Source organism: Pteropus medius, unplaced genomic scaffold (assembly GCF_902729225.1).
Source record: "Pteropus medius unplaced genomic scaffold, Ma_sr-lr_union100, whole genome shotgun sequence".
Taxonomy (NCBI): domain Eukaryota; kingdom Metazoa; phylum Chordata; class Mammalia; order Chiroptera; family Pteropodidae; genus Pteropus; species Pteropus medius.
In genome coordinates, this window is record NW_024354500.1 from 20924397 (window position 1) to 20944733 (window position 20337).

General features: G+C 35.7%; 1 protein-coding gene across 11 annotated transcripts in view; it reads right to left on the minus strand.

The window, feature by feature from the left end:
- The window catches only part of FAM135A (family with sequence similarity 135 member A), a 95703-nt gene extending 79853 nt beyond the window's left edge, over positions 1-15850 (minus strand). For 8 of the 11 annotated variants that reach the window (XM_039853222.1, XM_039853220.1, XM_039853217.1 and 5 more), the window contains exons 1-3: positions 15639-15789; positions 2416-2505; positions 845-960 (exon numbers count right to left, since the gene is read on the minus strand). In XM_039853222.1, coding sequence (XP_039709156.1) covers positions 845-921 — 77 coding nt within the window. In that variant the 5' untranslated portion in view covers positions 922-960; positions 2416-2505; positions 15639-15789. Of the gene's footprint in view, positions 1-844; positions 961-2415; positions 2506-13091; positions 13228-15638 lie in introns of all 11 variants that reach the window. The other 3 variants (XM_039853213.1, XM_039853216.1, XM_039853215.1) reach the window with 3 other exon arrangements.
- Between the last annotated feature and the right edge of the window lie 4487 nt (positions 15851-20337).

The window sequence follows — 20337 nt, forward strand, 5'->3', positions numbered from 1 at the left end:
TTCAGGTATATATCTTGAGTTACTGCAAGCACCTCTAAACTGTTCCCTATGCTTCTGTTTCTTATACACAACCATCAATCTAACATGTCCCAATCTTCATCAAGTTAATAAGTGCTTACTGTAACAGTGATAACTTCATCTTTACTTGGAAATCATCAGTGGCTACCCAAGTCCCTAATGTCAACACTTCCCTAGACATTAAGAGCCCTTCACAAACACAACCGCTCCTTTACTATTTTTTTCTTCTGCAATTCTCCTAGAGAATATCCAATTTAAATATTCTTTAAAATAACGTGTTCATTCCTATTTCCAAGACTTGATTCATGCTGCTCTCTCTTCCTAAGAGTCTTTGCTTTATCCTTTGCCTATCCAAGTCTTATCCATACTTTGATCCTATCCTTCCATAATTCCTTTCCTAACATACTAACCCAGAAAGATGTCTTCCTATTATGATTCCTAGAGCACTTCCTATATATACTTATTCAATATTCATTATTTTGTATTTCTTATTAGTGTTTTGTGTAGATATATTATTTTCCCCATACACTATAAGCTTTTAAAAAGGAGAAATGAGATCTTATACATTTTCATTAAAGTCCTCTCAATGACCAGTACAAATTTATAAATACATGTTAAATATATCTGGCATTATCAATATATCCATGTGAAAAATTCTCAAATATATATTTAAAAATAAAATTCCTCTGACAAAATAATTATTTGAATATACCTCATTGTTTTCCTTATATATATCTGCTGGAACAAAAGTATGTAATTAAAGTTAAACGAAAACTGTACATATTATCTTATACAGTCTGTATAGTTTTCACATTAAAATACACACCCTCTCTGAAATAAATCCACATTGTAGAACTTGTTTAGCTCCACGGAGAATTCTACCATTGCTTGAACTTCAGTCATTTTTAATTAATATTCAGAAGACAAATCTGGTAATAGCACCTTGATTAAAAAAGGGGGGAAAAAATCATGAGAAGCACAACAAAAATGTCATCTTATAAAAAAACTAATATTTAAACATATTTGGGTATAACAGAAAAAAAAATATAGGCAGAAAAGAAAAATGAAGCAAATTAGATCAGTGTACCTAACTTAGCCTAACTCAACTAGATAGTACCAGAATCTGTACTTATTAAATATACTTACTAATAATATACTTACTAAGTAGCACCACTCCATAATTTAAGATATGTCCTGTTAGACCGCTTTTCCTAAGATTTGCTTCCCTTCATGACATGTATGTGACAATGAACTGTCAAAGAATGACAAAGATTGACTTTGTCTATCATAAATTAAATAGTAACTTTCTGAGAAAAAAATTAAGCTACCTAATAATTCTCTTCTAGTTCTACATTGTACATAAAGGCAACTCCAGAGTAAAAAGTGAATTAACATTTTTTATATCCTATTTATATTTATGAAGGTTTTTCTCTGTTATAGGTGAAGTTCTTAAATTTCAAAAAAATTTTCCCTCATTAAGCCTAAAGTATTCATTTCCAAAGGGGTTAAAATAATACTGACAAGCAAAAAAAAAATAAATAAAAAAAAAATAAAAATCACAATTCTACTCATTTAAATATATATTTTGGTATATATTCTTCATATGTGTATGCATTTATATAATTTCTATAAAAGCAAGATCAAACCATATGTACATTTAATAACCCACTTATTTCATTTAATTTTTTGAGTAACATCTATGTCAATATATGTGGTTTTATAACATTTTCAACTGTTAACTATTATACTGTGAATGTTGAAATTTAAACAACCTATTATCGGGTATTTCAGTGGTTTCCATCTTTTCGCTATTTCAAGAAAGCACTATAACAATCATCCTTATCAATAATACATGCTTTAAAAAGCAATTCAGAATAAGAAACTATTGAAAGACAATCCTCCAGAGTCTCATGTTTCTATATGTCTTGCAGTAGAAAGAATGACTGCCTTTGTTCCAAACCATTTTTCAAGGATGTGTGTTTAGCAACAATCTTAGGAAGTCAGAGATAGTATCTCATACTGGAACAAAGGGCAAACATGTTTACTGTCCCAAGTAATACAGATAAAGTCTTCCCCTGAGCCATAAGTGAGGCAGGCGAGTGTCCAACAGAAAAGATTCAGGTTCCTTTAGCTTAGGGTTCCTATCCCATAACACAACCTATATATACGCGGGTGTTGCTTGCTACTGCTGTTGAGTATAAATTTTGCTTTTCCTTGATCCGGGAGCCTCAGGTCTTTTGACCACATCCATGGCACTTGGGACAGGCTAACTTGTTAGCCTGAAAGTGGTATAAAATCTCAAGACTCTTCACAGTTCTTGGAATAGTTCTTCACAGAAATTTGGCAAAGAATCTCACCTATTATGAATTAAATATAAAAGAAATGCCATATTCTTACCTCTGCTGATCAAAATTTCATTTTAACATCAATAAATAACTAATCTTGTACTTCCAATTATTGATTCTTGTTAAAAATATATTGTTCCCCCTGAGAAAGAAAAAAATAACATGTCAAACGAAATAGTAAACATAAAAGAGTCCATTTTAAGGAAACTTATGTTTTGTTAGTTACTTAATATTCTCAATTTATCTAAAAGATCTATATTCTCTATAAGGTTTAGAAATAAGTTTTAGAGATTTGTTTTCATTCGGTTTCACTGATATCAATATTAACTATTATGTCTTTGTTAAAGATTCACTTGTGCATACTTCAAAGTACAATAATAAATGGAACACTACTTTCTTAGTTCAATGGTTCAGAAACAATCTTCGTGAATATCTAAAACTTTATAAATTTATTAATTTTTAAGATGTTGATCTCACCATTTTAAAATAACTCCCTGGGTAGAGTAACTGGGTTCTGAAATTATATATATGAATGAGATAGACACACACACACGTGCGCGCACTATAAGCTACTTAAAATATTTTGACAAAAACGGCGCCTGGATATGCTATGGGTAGTTTTTCTACACTCCAAATATTTATTGCTTAAATTAAAAAAAAAAATCTTTTGTGCTTGGTGTAACCATTTTAAGCATTAAAAATATTAGACTAAAGACCACAATTCACTTGTCTTCATAGACTTTTTCCTTCTATCTATCATAAAGACATAGACTTTACCACCTTCCGTAACTGTTATTTTAAACCTTAATCATATCAAAAGATGTTACAGTAACTATTTCTGAGATCAAAACAACACTACTTGCATTTATAAGATATTCCCTGTTTCATGGAAATAACCTACTATCTAAGATAGCTTCTCTTGTACATATATTCTTGTGTACAGGGTTTAGATCATGTTCCAGTTCTGATTCTTGGTCAAGTTTGGTTAAATCTCTTTACCTTAACTTACTCAGATATAAAATAATATTTATTCACTTAAACACTTATTGAACATTTAACTATAAGCTAGGAAATGCAACAGGTACACGGTACAGCTCAGTTCCTGACCTCAGAGAGCTCGCTATACATCAGGAAGAGAAAAATATATAAGTACAGCACAATGGTTAAAACGCGGGCTTAGGATTTGAGTCCAGATTCAACATTTTGGTAGTTACCCCTTTCTTGTCTTCAATTCCTTTATAGAACATAGCAGTGTTTCCACCTGTATTAGAAGGCCCATTGTATGGAGAAAAAAAACAACTTTTTTTCTCATTTAAGCCATTTTATTTTTGGATTATAGCAGCTTTTTCCTTATTATAGAAATCAATACCAGAATTTGAGTATTGCCATAACAAAATCTTAAAATATGTGGCACTGGCTTATTTAGGTAGCAGGTAACAGGGAAACAGATACTACTAAAATAGTAGCAACCTTTGTTACTACTGTTGGACAATACATTCAGTAAACTGTTGCCTATATAGTTACTTACAGAACTGGGTGCTCATAAAAAGCCCAGAACTCCAGGGAATGTAGATGAAAAGAACCACAACATTCATATGTGTCAGTTGTTCTTTGCTACATTTACTTAGGCATGAACAGGCTAGTCTGCAAGCAAAGATGGAAGAAAACAGAGAATAGAAATGTGGGGTCTTGTGGCCAGCTACTTCAGTACCTCTATTATCAGGACTATTTTTCTCCAAGGACTTCTTTAAAACTTCTTGACAAAACAAAGGGATCCACCTCTATTGCTAAAATTAAATTAAAGGCGCCGCTCTTTAAGATGGCTTAAAGACAGAGGACACTAAATGAGGCAAAGTAGTGGGTGCACAGAGAGCAATAAAGGCGGGCTTAAGAACTACACCAGGAAAGAACTTTGGTATAGTTACTGGTATATAGGACTGAACAAAGACAAACTTGTAAGAATCTTATTATATTTTTGAGAGAATTTTGTCAAAGAAATTATAAGCTAACCTGCAAACACCTGTGACTATGTAACTTGCAGCATGGCAAATATATAGTTGCAGAAAGCGGGCTATCAAAACTATATATCCTCCAATGTAGGCAAATTTTCAATACCAACCTCATACATGGTCATGGAAGTTAATATAAGGAAGGAACATCCTACAGCAAAGATAGGGATCATAGTGCTATGAACAAAGACATTCTTAGCAGAAAGCAAAACTAAGGATATTTAGATACTACTCTATGGCCAAGGCAAGGAATCTTCATCATTCCTGCCCAATATTACCCTCAACCAGAGACTGCTATGTATTTCTCATTGTTTGCTTACCCAGATGAAAGATTTTATTACTCTTTTCCTGTTTCTGATCCACCACTATATGTTGGGTGTGTGTGGGAAGAGTAGGGGAGATGCAAATAACTGTCTTTTGTTTACAGGTAACTGGACTTGCAGATCTGATGGAAAGTACTGCAGCTCTTAGAGAGTTTGGAATAATGTAACAAGTGGATGGCCCCTTGGGTTATCTTCTTCAGGGAAGGGAGATAGGATGATGGATACACATGGATATTTAGGTGGCCAAAGAGGAAGACTAAAGTAGACTACATGTTATTTGTTTTCCACTTCTTCCTTGCCAGTTAGTTACCAAGTCTGAGACTGCATTCCCCAACCACCCTAGAGGCCAAATGTGGCTAAGTGATCCTTCCCATGGAATGTAAACTGAAATGATATATGCAATGTTTGCCTCACTTGTTTAAAAGGAAATTCTTTGCCCTGGACTTTATCTGCTTCCCCCTTTTTTTTATAGGCTAGAATACCTTCTTGATAGTGACCTAGTTTTGACCACACATATTAGAACAAAACACTGATAAATGGTAAAACAACAAGGTGGAAAGATTATGGATTCCTGAATGGTTTCATGGAGCACAGATGTCCTATCTACCTAGACTGCTCAGACTTTTAAGTCTTATAACTCTGTTACAGCAACTACACCTAACCTATGTACTAACTACTATATCCCCCCTCCAGGCTATTTTCAAGAAAGCAGTCAGATGATTCTTATATTATATATTATATATATATTAAGAAGTACATATAATATGTAATGTGTAGTTAATAATATTTGAATATAATTTGAATTTGAAAATAATTCAAATTGTCTCTCTCCAAAATCTCAATGGCTTCCCACCATATTCAGTAAAAATGCCTTACATAATCTGGATCTTCCAAAGCTTTTCTGACCTCATCTCCTACCAGTCTTCCCACTGTAATCACTGTTTCCTTGCTATACCTCAAAGATACCAAATATATTCCTGCCTCGGGGTCTTTGCATTTGTTCCCTAGAACACTCTTCCCTCCTAACTATCCAAATGACTTATTCTTTCACCTCCTCTAGTCTGAACTCAAAAGTTAACTTCTCAAATAGGCCTTTCCTGGTGACACTATCTAAAATAATAACTCTCCTCTCCTGGCACACCCTATCTCTTTCCTCTGTTATTTTTTTTCTCAGCACTTATCCTCATATAACAAACAAAAGATTTTACTTATTAGTCTTTAGTATTTCTTCCTACTAAAATTTAAGCTTCATGAAGGCAGGAAAGTCTGACTACTTTGTTCATAGCTGTATCCCCATTGCCTGACACATGATAGACACTTACGTTTAATATTTAAGGAATTCCTAATTAACATAAAATATTGCATAAATATTAACTATTATTTTTCTATTTATATCCAACCAAACTGAAAAATTATTATAATGCTATAGTGAAAACAAAGGCATGTATGAATAAATTTTTATAAAATTCCTTTACCAGTATAAATTCAAGGCCTGCTAGCAATTTCCTTCACTCTTCCTCTCATATCCTGCGGTGCTTTTTGTTCTACTATTGCTGTCTAATTTTCCTCAAACCCATCCCCTTTTATTCATCATTCCCTAAGTAGAAATATACAGGTACATATACATACAGAATGATGCTGATAAATCTGTTTTTCATCCCCTTCCCCCCCAGAGAAGCATTATTGGTATCAGAAAAATTAAAAGGAGAAGGTACTAAAGGAAAAGGAGAGAGCAGGCAAAAAGAGAAAAGAAAAGAAAAATTCAGAGAATTCTCAGAGTCAATGAGGACCTATCTGATCCTCTTCCCATAAGCTGCTCTTTTCTCATCATAGGGCGCAATTGCTACTCAGTTCTAGCCAATCCTTGCAGGCCCAGCTCTATCAGAGACTTCTAAATTTTCAAAAAAAATTATTTTTTCCTAAAGGTGAAATCTCCTAAATTTTAGATGTTGCCAACTAGTTAAAAAACAAAAGCAAAACAAACGAAAACTGTGTAGTTCAAACTGAATTCACCTACAGGGCAAATTCATTCAGAGTTTGCAATCTTGAATTTACACAGGTTCTTATGCCACTCAGTTCATCAAACAAAGAATATTTCATGAGACAAAAAAATTCTGGCCTGTCTTCTCTCAAAAATAAAAGAAGCTGAAGAAAGAAAAGAGCTCCTTTCTTTTTTACCTAGGTGATGCCTTAGAGATCTCCATTGCAAGGAACTCTCTGCACCCACCAGAACCCATGAATTTCATGACCCTTCTGCACAGTCTGCCGGTTGGCTCAGAAGCTGTCACTTTAATCTGAGGCCTTTGAGGCTATGGGAATCAGCTGATTTACCTGAGACTGAATAGTTCATTCAGTTCTGGCCCTAGCAAAGTAGCCTAAACAGAATAATTGGAGAGCTCTGTTCAAGTTTGGCTCCTTCCTGAGCCATTCTCAAGTACCTAAGAGAGAATGTAGCTGAGTAAACTACAAATCCCAAAAAAAGCCACAGGGGAACCTCAAACAGGATCTGACCCTGATACTAAAATGAAACAGGCTGAAAGGCTTTTAGTTTTGAGAAGGGACTTCTCTGCTATTCAAACCTGACGGGAAACGATCTGACAATTGCCTTGTGATACTCCTAAAGAAACAGTTACCTATTAATCCAAAAGAAATTTTTGGCCTTCTAGAGCTGCTCTGTCCATCACAGTGGCCACTAACCACACATGGCTACTGAACACTGAAATGTGACTAGTGTGACTGTTTTATTTTAAATTAACTTAAATTTAAATCCAAACACTGAAGTAGTATAAAATACTTTTCCATTAAACATAATTTTATTGTTTTCATAGGACTATATTTTACTTTAACTGTTAAAAATGTAATATACTAATTTAGGTACGTATGCACACACTGGATTTCAAAGACAGTACAGAAAAAGAATGCAAATATCTCATTAATGTGCTTTTTATATTGATCATATCTTGAAATAATATTTTGGTATGTTGGGTTAAATTAAAAATATATTTAAATTAATTTTACCAGTTTATTCTTATTTAAAGGTAGCGACTAGAAAAATTTTAAATTATGCAAATCTCACATATTTCTATTGGACATCTTAGTCTAAGAATACCAAGCCATGTCTTTAACTGCTGGAGTGTATAGTAACTGCCCCATAAATAGCACTGAGTGCATTAAAAATGTGTGCAGCATCTAAACTACAGGATGCTCACTCTCATTGGATCAGCTGAGAGACCTCCCATACCCACAAAGGGGAGCCCAGGCATGGATATATGGAAAAAAGTGGGAGAAGCTCCTGCACCATCCACACTAATCCTAAAACAATACCTAATCATTCTCAACTCAATCTGAATTCATGAGTATTTCAGAAATCTAAAAGAGGATGCAGAACATCTAAAACTATGACACATAGCTCAGAAATTCCTCAAGATGGACTGGAGACCACAGGGGATAATCAATCAGATCCCCTCACAGAAATAAAAAAAATAACAGCCTTGACTCCTGAACTATGAACTCAAATTAGATGCTGTAAGGCTGCTCTTTCTCCTAAGGCAAAGGGTAAAGGAACTGAATCAACTGGAGATTCCAGACACTCCCTCTGGAATCCCTAAGGCATAAAGCGATCATTTCTATCAATTATGGAGCCAAGAGCTTCAGTTTCTGAATTATACTCCCAGGTTAGCAGCTGTGAGACAAATGGGTTCAGAGCCTGTAATACTGACAGTCCAAATAATGATGTCCAATCTTATACTAAAGTTAGTTACTAAAGATACCACATAAGGCAAAAATCACCTATAGAACTAATTTACTCTTAAAAATCCCTTAGAAAGGTTCCATGTTGGCAATCAATATATCATTTCTCAATGAGTAAAACATATTCACTTTTTCTTCCAGCTCTAAGAAAAAATTCACTGTTTCTTCGACTGAACACTAGATAACATAGTAAACTTGCATTTAGGGGCCACATTTTACAAAAAATATATACATCTTTAAGTGTTCACACTCATAGTGAGAAGCTCACATTATGACAGGTATATAGTAACTGATATCAAATGATGGAACATCAAATTCATGCTCAACTAGATGAGGGGCTCACACTATGACAGATATGTGAGGACTGAGACCGACACTTGGGATCTGAGACCAATGGAGGAAAAAGCATCTAATATGTACAGTTAAATTCAAGTATGTTAAATAGGAATATGATGAGAACAAATAAATCCTCTAGATCTACAAGGAGGTTAACTCATCGATTTAATAGTAGCTAGTCAATTTTGGGTCCATTTTCTTGGGGCTTCTCTCAGTGAATAAGCAGGAAGCCCAAAACAGAGGCATCCACAGAAGCCTTCAGAATGCTGTTCTCATAACCTTGTGAATAATAAAAGGTTCTTGTAACAGCCAAGTTCTGTAGCAAACTGAGAAGAGTAGAAAGTTGGGAGAAGGTATGCTCAGCTGCCATCTTTCCTAACTCTCACTTACCTAAGGCATAGCAGAACTCCAATCCATACAGGCTCAGATCCTCACAGTCCTTAAACTAATTCTGACCAAGTCAGACCATACAGCTATAAACTGAGAACAATCAGCCAGTGATATCTGGATTAGTTTCTGACCCTTCTATCTGGTGTAATTCTGGCCACCTAAAGTTGGTTAAGTTTGCGTTGGTTAGTTCAGTCTAAATATCTGAGCTACGGTCTTATTTCTCAATTTACATTCAGTTTCCTTTATGATTGACTGAGGACCTGACACCCTGCCCAGTTTTGTAATCTCACTCTAGCGGGGGCTAATCATGCTAAGCCATTGGGTTATATCCTGCTCTAAAGCGGCCAAGCCACCTGTCACTTTTCTGACTCTGAAGATCACCATTACTCAGATGGCGTTTAACCTTTTTGCCTTCAATTATTCATATGCACAACGCACTTTCATCAGTGACATATCTCATTTAAAAAAGTGATTCAGTGAAGATGAGTTTATCAGGATCACTACAGTAGAGGAGACATGTAAAGAAAAATCATCGGTATAGATACTTTTGCTCCTACTCCTTAGTCATCAAAATGAACTCCTACAGAAATTATAGAAATAATTTAAGAAGAGAACATAATACTAAATTCTTCTCTTTGGGGAAGTAAAGAAGAGAGAGATCTTCAAAGAAAAGATAATGAGAATAGCTTGTGAGACAAACTTTTAAAAAGCTATGTTTCCCTCTTGATACCAAATATAGATCAAATATCAATATCAAATAGAAAGCAAACATAGATACTCAGAACATTTTGGAGCACCAACTCTTACACTAGTAACTTTAACTATGTTATTTCACTTAATTCTCATAAAAAACTGAAAGAGCTATCATTACTCCATTTTACAGGTGAGGAAACTAAGGAGAAAAATGTTTAAATATCTAAGGTCACACAGTTAGGAAATAATGGAAAAAGGACAAAAGCCTCAACTGTGTAAAACTGTTGATTTATATTTAAATTTGCACAGTTCTAAAGTCTACACCTGAATTGTTATAGGAAATAGATTCAATGATCATCAAGCCATGAGATAAATATGCCCCTACTAAAAGAAAAACTGAAACAGAATGCAACAATGATGAAAAAATCACACTTGATAAAATAACTATAGTCAATTTTCCATGTAATTAATATTATTCTCTAATTACGAAATGTTTAAATTTCTGACATCCTATACCCACAAACACAGTATCTAAAGTTTTAAAGGCACTGTTCTCTATTAATTTCTGTGAAATCTGGGTTTAAATAGTTGTTGTCTAATAAAAGAGAAATATATTATTAATAATATTAGAACTAACAGATTAAGAAGCACTTAAAACAGAACACTGTTAATTATGGATAACTGTGTTAATGATAGAAAATCCATAGAAAAAATAATTTTTAAAGATAATGTAGAAAGAATGTTAGGAACTTTTGAGAGCATTTCTATGTCTGACTTAGTACATGAGAATGAAGTACAGAAACAGAACTTTTATTGCTCATTATAGGTACTTAATGAAAGCTATATCTGAAATTATATGGAAAATGATTTAATTTATCAAAAGCAGTTTATATAAACTTTCAGGGACACATTATTACATAAAACAAACCTACCAGTAACATAATACAAAATGCCTTTGAATATATTATGTTATTATATACCTTAAAAAACCCAGGGTACCAAAGACTAGTTACTCCTTTTAACATGAAGAGAAATGCAGAAAAACCACTACTAGCAAAACTAATCATCTATTACCTAGTTCAGAGATCTGCCTAGCATTCCTTAAAATATTTCACCTTATTAGTTATCTCAACAGAGAAAAAAGCTCAGAACAAGAATTAAAATTCTCTCTCTGAATAGTATTCTAAGAAACAGATAATGTTTCCTTAACTGCCTTTGCATTCTTGCTTTATTTGGTCTATAATATTGTAAACTTTGGTATCAGACAGGCCTGGATTCTATTTCAGACTTTCTAAGCCTCAGTTTTCTCAAACAAAAATAATATTTATAATTGCTAAGTCAAAAGGCAAGGCTTAAAAAGATTATATATAATTTTATACAAAGCACTTAGCACGGCACTTGGTGCTCAATAAATTGTTGACATTATGTTTTCTTTTATCTTAATTTTTAATCATTATTTCATTCAAGAAAATGTCTATTCGAAACAATGCAACTCAACTAAATAGGTTATTATTATAAGTTTCGATTGCACGGTTTGAAAACATTTTCATTCATAGGCCATAGGTTCTTAAAGAGAAAAGAGGTGGCTTCCAATTAAGTTCTTAAGGTGCTGGGAAAACCAGAAGGAAAAAAAAAGACGATGGTAAATATTTCAACTCTATATTCAAAGAATTTTTCTACTCATTTCATTCCTTATTGACATTTCTCTGGCTACCCCTACCTAGAGGACAATTTCAGAATTCTTCTACCAAAATGGGGCCTTTGGCAAACATTATATTATATAATCATTATACTTCAACATAAAATAAGTTATTAATTTTACATAACGAGGCTGGTGACAGCCTAAATTCTAATCTTATCTGCCAGAGGAAAGTAACTAATTTTCAGTCTTTAGACCTGAGTAAGAATGAGGGTGGTTTTAAAATCTGGGTTTCTCAATTCTGAAAGACAAAATAATGGCAAAGGGAATATAGGCTTCCAAGGTCTTAAACTGTGATAATAAACCCTGATCTTGCTGCTTAGACATTTACAGTTAGCATTATGTATTTCCAGTTGAAGCCCATAACTTATTGGCAACCTGCAGACATCAACAAGCAGGTATCAGAGATACCAGTACTCTAAAAACAATCATAAATAAAGCAGCTGCATCCTAAAAGGCAATTTCGAGGAGATTTCAATAAAAGAATACTTCTAGTTCAGAACTGTATTATATTGAGAACTGCAGCAAAAATACATTTCATAAAACTTAAAAGAACATAATACCATCAATAAAAGACATCTATGTTAACAACATAATTTAGACATACTTTCTGTATTACAGATGGTTGGTGAGACCTAATTCCATAAAAGGAAATATGCTATAATTTTCTCAGAATGCTTTCTTGGTTGAAAGATAGTTCATAAAAATTGTTTCATCAGAATAAGAACCACCTAAGGGGTTATTCAAGTAGGAGACATCTCTTAATAGTATATGTCTAACACCTTTATATTCCTGTTAAGAAAAAAGAGGCTAATTTTTATTAAATTTAACACATCACTGGTAACCACGCATGTACCTGTTAAAATGGTGAAACCCACTGTGAAGTTGTTTCACACTTTTCCTTCTGAAAAATCTAAACCTAACAACTTGTGCTTCATAATTTTTCTGACAAACCACTGGGTCCATTAAGAGTACTTTCTTCTTTATCACTTCTGCTTCTTATTCTTATTCATTTCTAAACCTTCTTCCTGACAAACAACTCAAGAAAAACAAAACACGACTCACTTCAGATCTATATGGTTCCATCTCCATCCATTTATTTAAAAATATATGTACGTATCGCAAAATTCACTTTTAAGCAGTTTTCCCTCAATATCTAGACTCGAAGTAAAGGAAATTCTCGCCTTTTCTATCCCCTAAACCAGTGGTTTTTGGTACCAGAGACAGGTGCTTCAATGAAAACCTAATGCCTGATGATCTGAGGCGGAGTTGAGGTGGTGATGCTAGCGCTGGGGAGCAGATGCAAATACAAATGAAGCTTTGCTGGTTTGCCTGCCACTCACCTCCTGCTGTTCTGCCTGGCTCTTAACAGGCCATGGACCAGTACTGGTCTGTGCTGCCCGAGGGTTGGGGGACCCCTGTCCTAAACCACCCCCATTCTCAAGGGTTTGTATCTACAGTAAACAAAGCTAAAATATGAGACAACAGAAGTTTTGGAGGAAACTAAAGATATATGTATAACTCTTACATTTTCAGTGTCAAATCCTAGCAAAGGGCACATCCATCCTACATACTGAATGCTGCAGTATCTCTTTCACTGTATCCAAACATTAATCTAAGCGAGTCCACAGTTCACAGCATTTTACTTGACTTTTCACAGAAATCTGAAATTTAAAAAAAAAAAATCTAAATTCCAGTGATTTGGGACTTAAGCTTTCAATTATACTCTTACTATATAGTCTAAAAGAGATACAAATTAAGTATTTATATAGCAATTTTTGTCCGTGGTGGCCTTAAGCATGTTTAAATGATTATGGCTTACATTGCTACTGAAAGATTGATTACTGGGTGGCCACCTTTTTTACCCATGTATTACAGGTAAAGATAATGAACCACAGAGGTTAAATGGCTTCTACAAACTCATGTCATGAGTCATCATAAGAGTTTGGATCCTCTGACTTCTAGTCCTATAGCTGCTATCAACCATGAATCCTTATTTTAATTCCTAAGAGCACAGAATCAATCCACTAAAAAATATCAACAAGAATTTGTAAGCATTTACTTTTTAAACGAAGAGCTACCTAAAAATAAAAAGTCTTACCTTTGAAAGGAGGAAAAGCTACCTTCAGAAGCAGTAGTTATTTCTATTTGTACTAGAAAAATAACTTTTAAAAATCTTAAAAGCTGAGGAGCTCATCACCTAGAACCATACACAATAACTGCTGTTTCTTCCAAAAGAGGTGTGGCTTAATGACATCAGATCTTAAACTGTATCTCCTTCTACTTTTATCTCTACTATCATTTTGAATAAGGAACTATACTTTTTTGCCTTGGTGTTTCCCTTTGAACAACAGAAACAAAGAAGTTTAATTCCTATCTGACATAGACAACATAACAAAGAATTTACTCTATGCTATGAAATGCCAGAAAGAAATACATAATCCAGCTGATCTTCAACCCTAGAATAACTGAAAGCAATTTAACTGAAGACTTCAGCAGATGACTTCAAAATAAGATACTATATCATTGTTTATGCAGAGACAAGTTTCATGTAAGCCAAATTTTGATCATGATGAGATGGGGAGAAAAAAAATCTCCAAAACTGTTTAGAAAGTTCTTCTGCCTAATTAAAAATTCATACTTTTGTTCTCACATATTTCTCTGTCAATAAACACACATTCTATTCTTAAGTTAGTAGAAATTGTACACATTTATTAAAGAGAACAGAGACCATAAGGAAAATGACACAAACAACTGAAATAGCAAATGCGTAAAAATTAATATATAATTTTATAAAATAAACGATTAAATTTCATTTAAGATTAATTCTTGGACAACCGTATTTCCTGGAGGACAATAAAATTTCCAAATTTTAATCTTATGCTTGTAGCTCAGTCTTTAACAAACCTTAATTCTTCATGCTTTAAAGTCTGTACTCAAGCTGTTTCTCCTGGCATGTCAGGTAAACATAATTCTTAAAAATTAAAGCTTCAATCAGTAAGTGTAACAAGTTATTGCTACTGTCACTCTTTTGATACTTCCAGCCAGTGAAGAAAGATGAAGAGATTTTATTAAATTGGAAGCTGAACTAAGAATCTTCAGTGGATATCTATCTTAGGTAGAAAGCAGAAGAGACTAGAACTCTTCAGAGTTTTAACAAAAAGTAAAACAAATCGATTGAAGTTAAAAGACTCGACCTAAGCAAACAGAAAAAAATAAAAATAGATTTTTAAAAGAAAAAAATCAAGACTAGAGATTAGAAATGGGATTAGGATGGAAAAAGATGTAAGGACGGGGGTGGGGGGTGGAAGGAGCATTAGACGCAAAGCGATGAAATTGGGTACCAAAAGAGAGGTAAGAATTAAGGAAGTGAGGGCCTCCGAAGGTATGGTGGGGCACAGAATAAACTCTAGCGCAAAGCGATGCTAAAGCAAAACGCACAATCAGAAACTAACAAAAGACAACGAAGATGAAGTATCTGAAGGAAGAATATGAGAATAAAAGACAGCCAAGGAAGAAATTATAGAGGCAACAGAGTGAGAAACCTGGTCGGTGAAGGTAATGAGCATTGAGTAAGAAGAGCCAGACTAGAGATGCACAGTGAGGGGAGAAGAAATCGAGGAGAGCAAAAGGATACACTACCCTAAACCGAGGGACCGCCGGGACGAAAAGGCACGTGGAAGGCGGAGATGAAAGAGCAGAACCAAGAAAAGAGAGTAGCGATCCGACAGAGAAGCGAGGATGGAGCAGCGGGCGAAAGGCAAGGAAGTCTGAGAAATAAGAGAAGTGAGGTTCTGGAAGAGCCGGCCAAGGGACGCGCCTCTGGGGCAGGGGCGGCAGGGAGAACCGGGCAAGAGGCGGCTGCGGCCCCTCGCACTCTGCACCGCCGTCCCCACCGACCTTCAGCGGGCCCAGGCCCGGGCTCTGACCGGGAGCAGCGGGTGAGAGGCTGGAGCGGACGAGAGGGAGACGAGAAGGAGGCCGCTTCCTGCCGGGCCCGTGGGAAACAGGGACGGAGGGAGGGGTCGTGGGTGTCGGGAGCCAGGGGAGACGGAGAAAACTGTCAGGGGCTTACCTCTCGCCGGGTTCGGCCTCCTCCACCGCCTGTCGGACGGAGGAGCTCGTTCTCCCACTGGAAGAAGACAGCCCTACCCAGGTCAGCACCATCCCGCCTCGGGCCCCTCACATCGCCATCACAGCAACCGCCACCACCGCAGCAACCGCCACCACCGCAGCGGAGGAGACGGTTCGTCACCGCCGCTCCGCGACTGGCCCAGCGCGGCCCGCGAGCATGCGCACTCGCCCCAGTCCCGCGGTAGTCCGAGCCAGCCGGCGATACCTGCGATCAACAGGTCCCGGACCGCGTGGCCCCGCCCCCAGCCTCTTCTCACCTCCCCCTCCTGCCTGTTCCCGCCCCTCTCTAGGGCTAGGCCCCGCCCTTTCCAAGCCGTGCGCCACGCCCCTCCTCCTCCCTCCAAGCCCTTCAACCGGGGCTCCAGCACGAGCTCCAACCAAGATTTCGAGAGATGTGTCCGACCTTTGCGGCTCCCGCTCGCAAGTTCCCGCGAGAATGGGAGGTTTGCGTCAATAAAAAGCGCGAGTGCTAACAGTTGGGCCAGGCTGCGTGCGGATTTAAGGGAAGGAGACTGGAGGCCAAGTGGTTTACGCCGAAGAGTAGGGAGCCTGTGGCAGGCAAAAAGAGGGAGTACTATGACTTTAGTTATGTTTTTCACATTATTCTTAATTCTTGACTCTTATTCATCTCTTGCCTGCACTCCTAGATGAAGAACTCGGTCCGTGCGCTGCTCACTTTGGGCCGTAGAAAGGAAGCTGCGGGAGGTCGAAGCCGGCTCTTGATAGCTGCCTTCCGGGACTCGGTTGCATTTTTTTGCACAGATGTGGGTGTTGCTATGGTTACCTATCTTTTTTCTTTTTTTTTTTTTTGATGCGCAAAAGGGCGAGAGAGGGGCAATGAGGGGAAGTCTTTAGATCTTAAGTTCCATTAACAGAAATCTTAAGATTTGGATAGCCTGTAAAGGATAATCCTTCAATGATTCACATCACCCATCCCAGTTTCTGAATGGGTTCCAGCAGAACGTTTTGTGGTGCATAAAGCTCAGTATGTTACTAAAGCGAAGATAATGAAAAGTAGGAAATCGCAGCTGCAGCGTGTGTGTGTGTGTGTGTGTGTGTGCCGTGTGTGCGTGGTGATAGTTTGTGCGTACAATATGAGACTGGATATGGCAATATGAGTGCACTTAATGGCACTGAACTGTACTTTTTACAAATGGTTAAATGGTAAGTTTTGTTATGTATATTTTAACAATAAAAATGAATTTGAAAGAAAAAGCTTTGTGTACTGATCTGAGAATAATGGTGATGCCTTGTAGTTTAGGCAACATGGGGAGCAGATTTTGCATATAACCTCTGGGTTTTCTTCATTTGATTATGTATTTTTAACAATTTTAAGTGCCCATTGTCCTATGGTAATCAGTCTATGTCTTGCTTTCCTGGTTCCTAATCTCTTTGTCTTTTTTTTTTTTTTTAATTAGCCAAATACCATTTTACTGTCCTCTCACAAGGGCCTTTGTTGTTTGATTTGTGATTTGACTTGTAGCCTTAAAATTGAAAGTCTTTTCTATTCTTTTAGTTCTGTCTCAGGAAAATATACTAAATATCCAATTATTTGCATTTCTACAACTATGCCTTCCCTAAAAATACACTCTGTGTCAAGATTACTTCCCTGTTACCTGTTGTTTTTTATGCAAATCACATTTTAAAATCATCTATGTGTACTAATCTTGGAGGATATCAACATGAATAAAATGAGTTGGATGGAGTTTTTTAATAATTCACGATGGTATGGTGTGGTGTGGAGATATGCACTTGGGGAACTACTGGAACTCAGGAGGAGCATTAATCCAATTTAGGCTGGGAAAAGTCATGAGTCAGGAAAGAATTCCAGGAAAAATGATTTCAGAAAGTTGAAAGTGAAATAAGGCGGGGGTGGAGTGGGGTGGGGTAGGTGTGTTGGTAAAGGGGGTAGGATAAAAGAAGAAAGGGATTACTTGAAAAACCATGCAATGAGAAACTGATTTTTGCACAGAACTAAAACTAAGAGCAATTTGATGTGTTAATCTGGGGATGCAAATCTAGTAGGTGAAGGTCAGATTATGGGGAATCTTTAAAGGATTTCAAAGAAAGATCAATTTAACTAGTATTTTTGATTACCTATTCAGTACTTGCAAAGAACTGTATTAGTTACTAGAGTATACAAGGATTAAGAGTCAGTCTCAGCTCTGAAGCAGTTAACAGTCTAGTAGGGGGAAGACAGGCACCTCAAAAGTCAACAAGTTGTACTAAAGAGTTAAACTTGGGCACAAGGTGTTTGGGAACCCAGAAGAGGAGCACTCAACTAACCTAGAGATTTAGACAAAACTTCCTGGAAATTATTCATCAATAGAAGAATATAAAATAATCTCAAAGAAAATTAGAAAACTATCTTCTGACATGCACTTATTAGAGTGCAGAATGCATTGATTTAATTGTCAGATTACCTAGGTTCAAGTTCTAGGTTCTGCAGTAGTACTAAGGTTCTTTAGAAATCTTATGATTCTAAATTTACTTCCTATTTATCTCCTCGGGTTTTGAGACAGCCTTTATGCTGCTAATTAACATTTTTGTGTCATATTTAATGTACATTAAGCTAAGTCTTGTTTATGTCATTTTCTATCCAAGTCATGAGGGCTCAAAGAATGCAAGGTTTGGGATCTTTTCCATCGTATAGTTGGTTTACATTATTGAACTTTGGTATAAAATGTTTTCGAATCTTTACTAAACCACTTTAATTGAGGTATTATCTTAAACTGAAGATGAGGTTACCTCTCCCCTACAGTTGTGCAGTTGAAGCTCAGCTAAAGATTGAGATACTAAAAGAAATGAATATTGCAAATTTGGAAATAGCCTTGTGGAAAGATGTCTGCATTTATCTGTTGCTAGACATGAATTTGCAAAGAAAATAAACTTGCTTTTTTCCTTCCTAGAATACGATTTTTAAAATATTCCTGTTGCTTTAGTAGGTCACTATCAACTTTAAAACTTTAAATTAAAAATAAGATACAGTAAAAATTGTTCTACAATTTTTTCCAGGAATGTGATTCTTTTCACATTTTATACAGGAAATTCTGAATTTCTTTTTTAATCTTTTGGTAAGAATTGGAGTGTTTTCTAATTAATAGAATATTAAAATATTAGTAAAATACCCCCTTTCCGGGGCAGTCACTCTTGACTCCATGCAAATTATAGATTTAATCATTTGCAGACACTTGGGTGTGTGCCCACAGTTCTTAAGGGTAAGTTATTTAAAAATTATATGACCTTAACGACAAATATGAGATGGAATATAACAAAGTTCTATTATAAGACTTCCTTCATGGGTTAGTAACAACTACAAACCAGAGAGCAAATGTATACTTCGTAATGATATAACATTACTTTATAGTTTAATAGCCATGCCTTCCTAAGGAACTATGATATAAAACTCAGTTACTAGTTTTTCTTCCTTGTAATGTAACAGCAAACCCTCAAAAAAAAGTTGTTTTTTTTTTTTTAACTGATAATGTTGGTTTCTTCTGAGAGGGAAACTTAGAGGCTAGGGGAGGAAAATAAGACTTTTTTATTGTATGTTTTTCTGAGTGTGAATCTAGTGAATATATTAAAGGAAAAAATATTTGAATCTATGAAAAATCAATACAGTTTAAAAGTGCTTTGCTGTAGTCTTTAATAATGATATTACAGGAAAAAGAAAAAAAAGAAAAAAAAAGAAACCCTGATAGCTACATAATTAAACTACAAACAAGTTTTTTATATACATTGTGAAAGGGGCAGTGAGCAGTGACTTCTTGGTGGCAACTCAGATTCTCTGGATTTCCCAAAGACAAAGTGTCTGCTTGTATTATTCAGAGAGAATCTGTCAGAGAGAAGTTATTCCTCCTACCACCATCCCACTGAATCATTCCTGTGAATTATAATTATCTAGTATTGATTGACAGTAATGAAATGATATCTGAATTATTCTCTTCCTTATAAGCTTGAAGCTTGCCATGGTTGTTTTTTAAAAAATAATATTTATACTAGTTACCATTTGATCTGTGATAACAAGCATGTTAGGGCTATTATCTCACTCTTCCAACGGCTCACGCATTCTTGAGTTCTGATCTAAGTCAGCTCCAGTCACATAGCTTCTGCTTCATATCAGACCCTGTCAGTTAGATAACCTGCTGACTCCTCTAACTCATCATATCCCAAACTAGACTCACTCTGCTCTTCTTTCTCCGTTACACACAACTCCATCTCCCTCCCAACCTTCTAGTTTCTCCCTACTATCCTCTCTACCACCTCCATTTATCTAAGCCTAGAACCACACAAACATATTAGTAACTTTATGATCTAAGCACATAACCAAAAATTCAAAACATCTTTTTAATATCTGTGACCTTGGGTATTATAATATAAAGCTGCTTAATGAGGATGTTGTAAAAATTGATTATTACAAAGATCTTTTACACGCACACAAAAAGGATACACATTTCTAATTATTCCTGTCGCCGGCAGAAGTAATGAGAAGCAATAATAGATCTACAGATCAATTGAATTTATAATTTCAAAAATCTGTAATAATACTTGTCTCTCTTAAAAAAAAAACAAGGTATACAACTCTAAACTCATGTCAATTTGCAGATCTCCACAGAGAAAGAAAAATTAACCTTATGTTT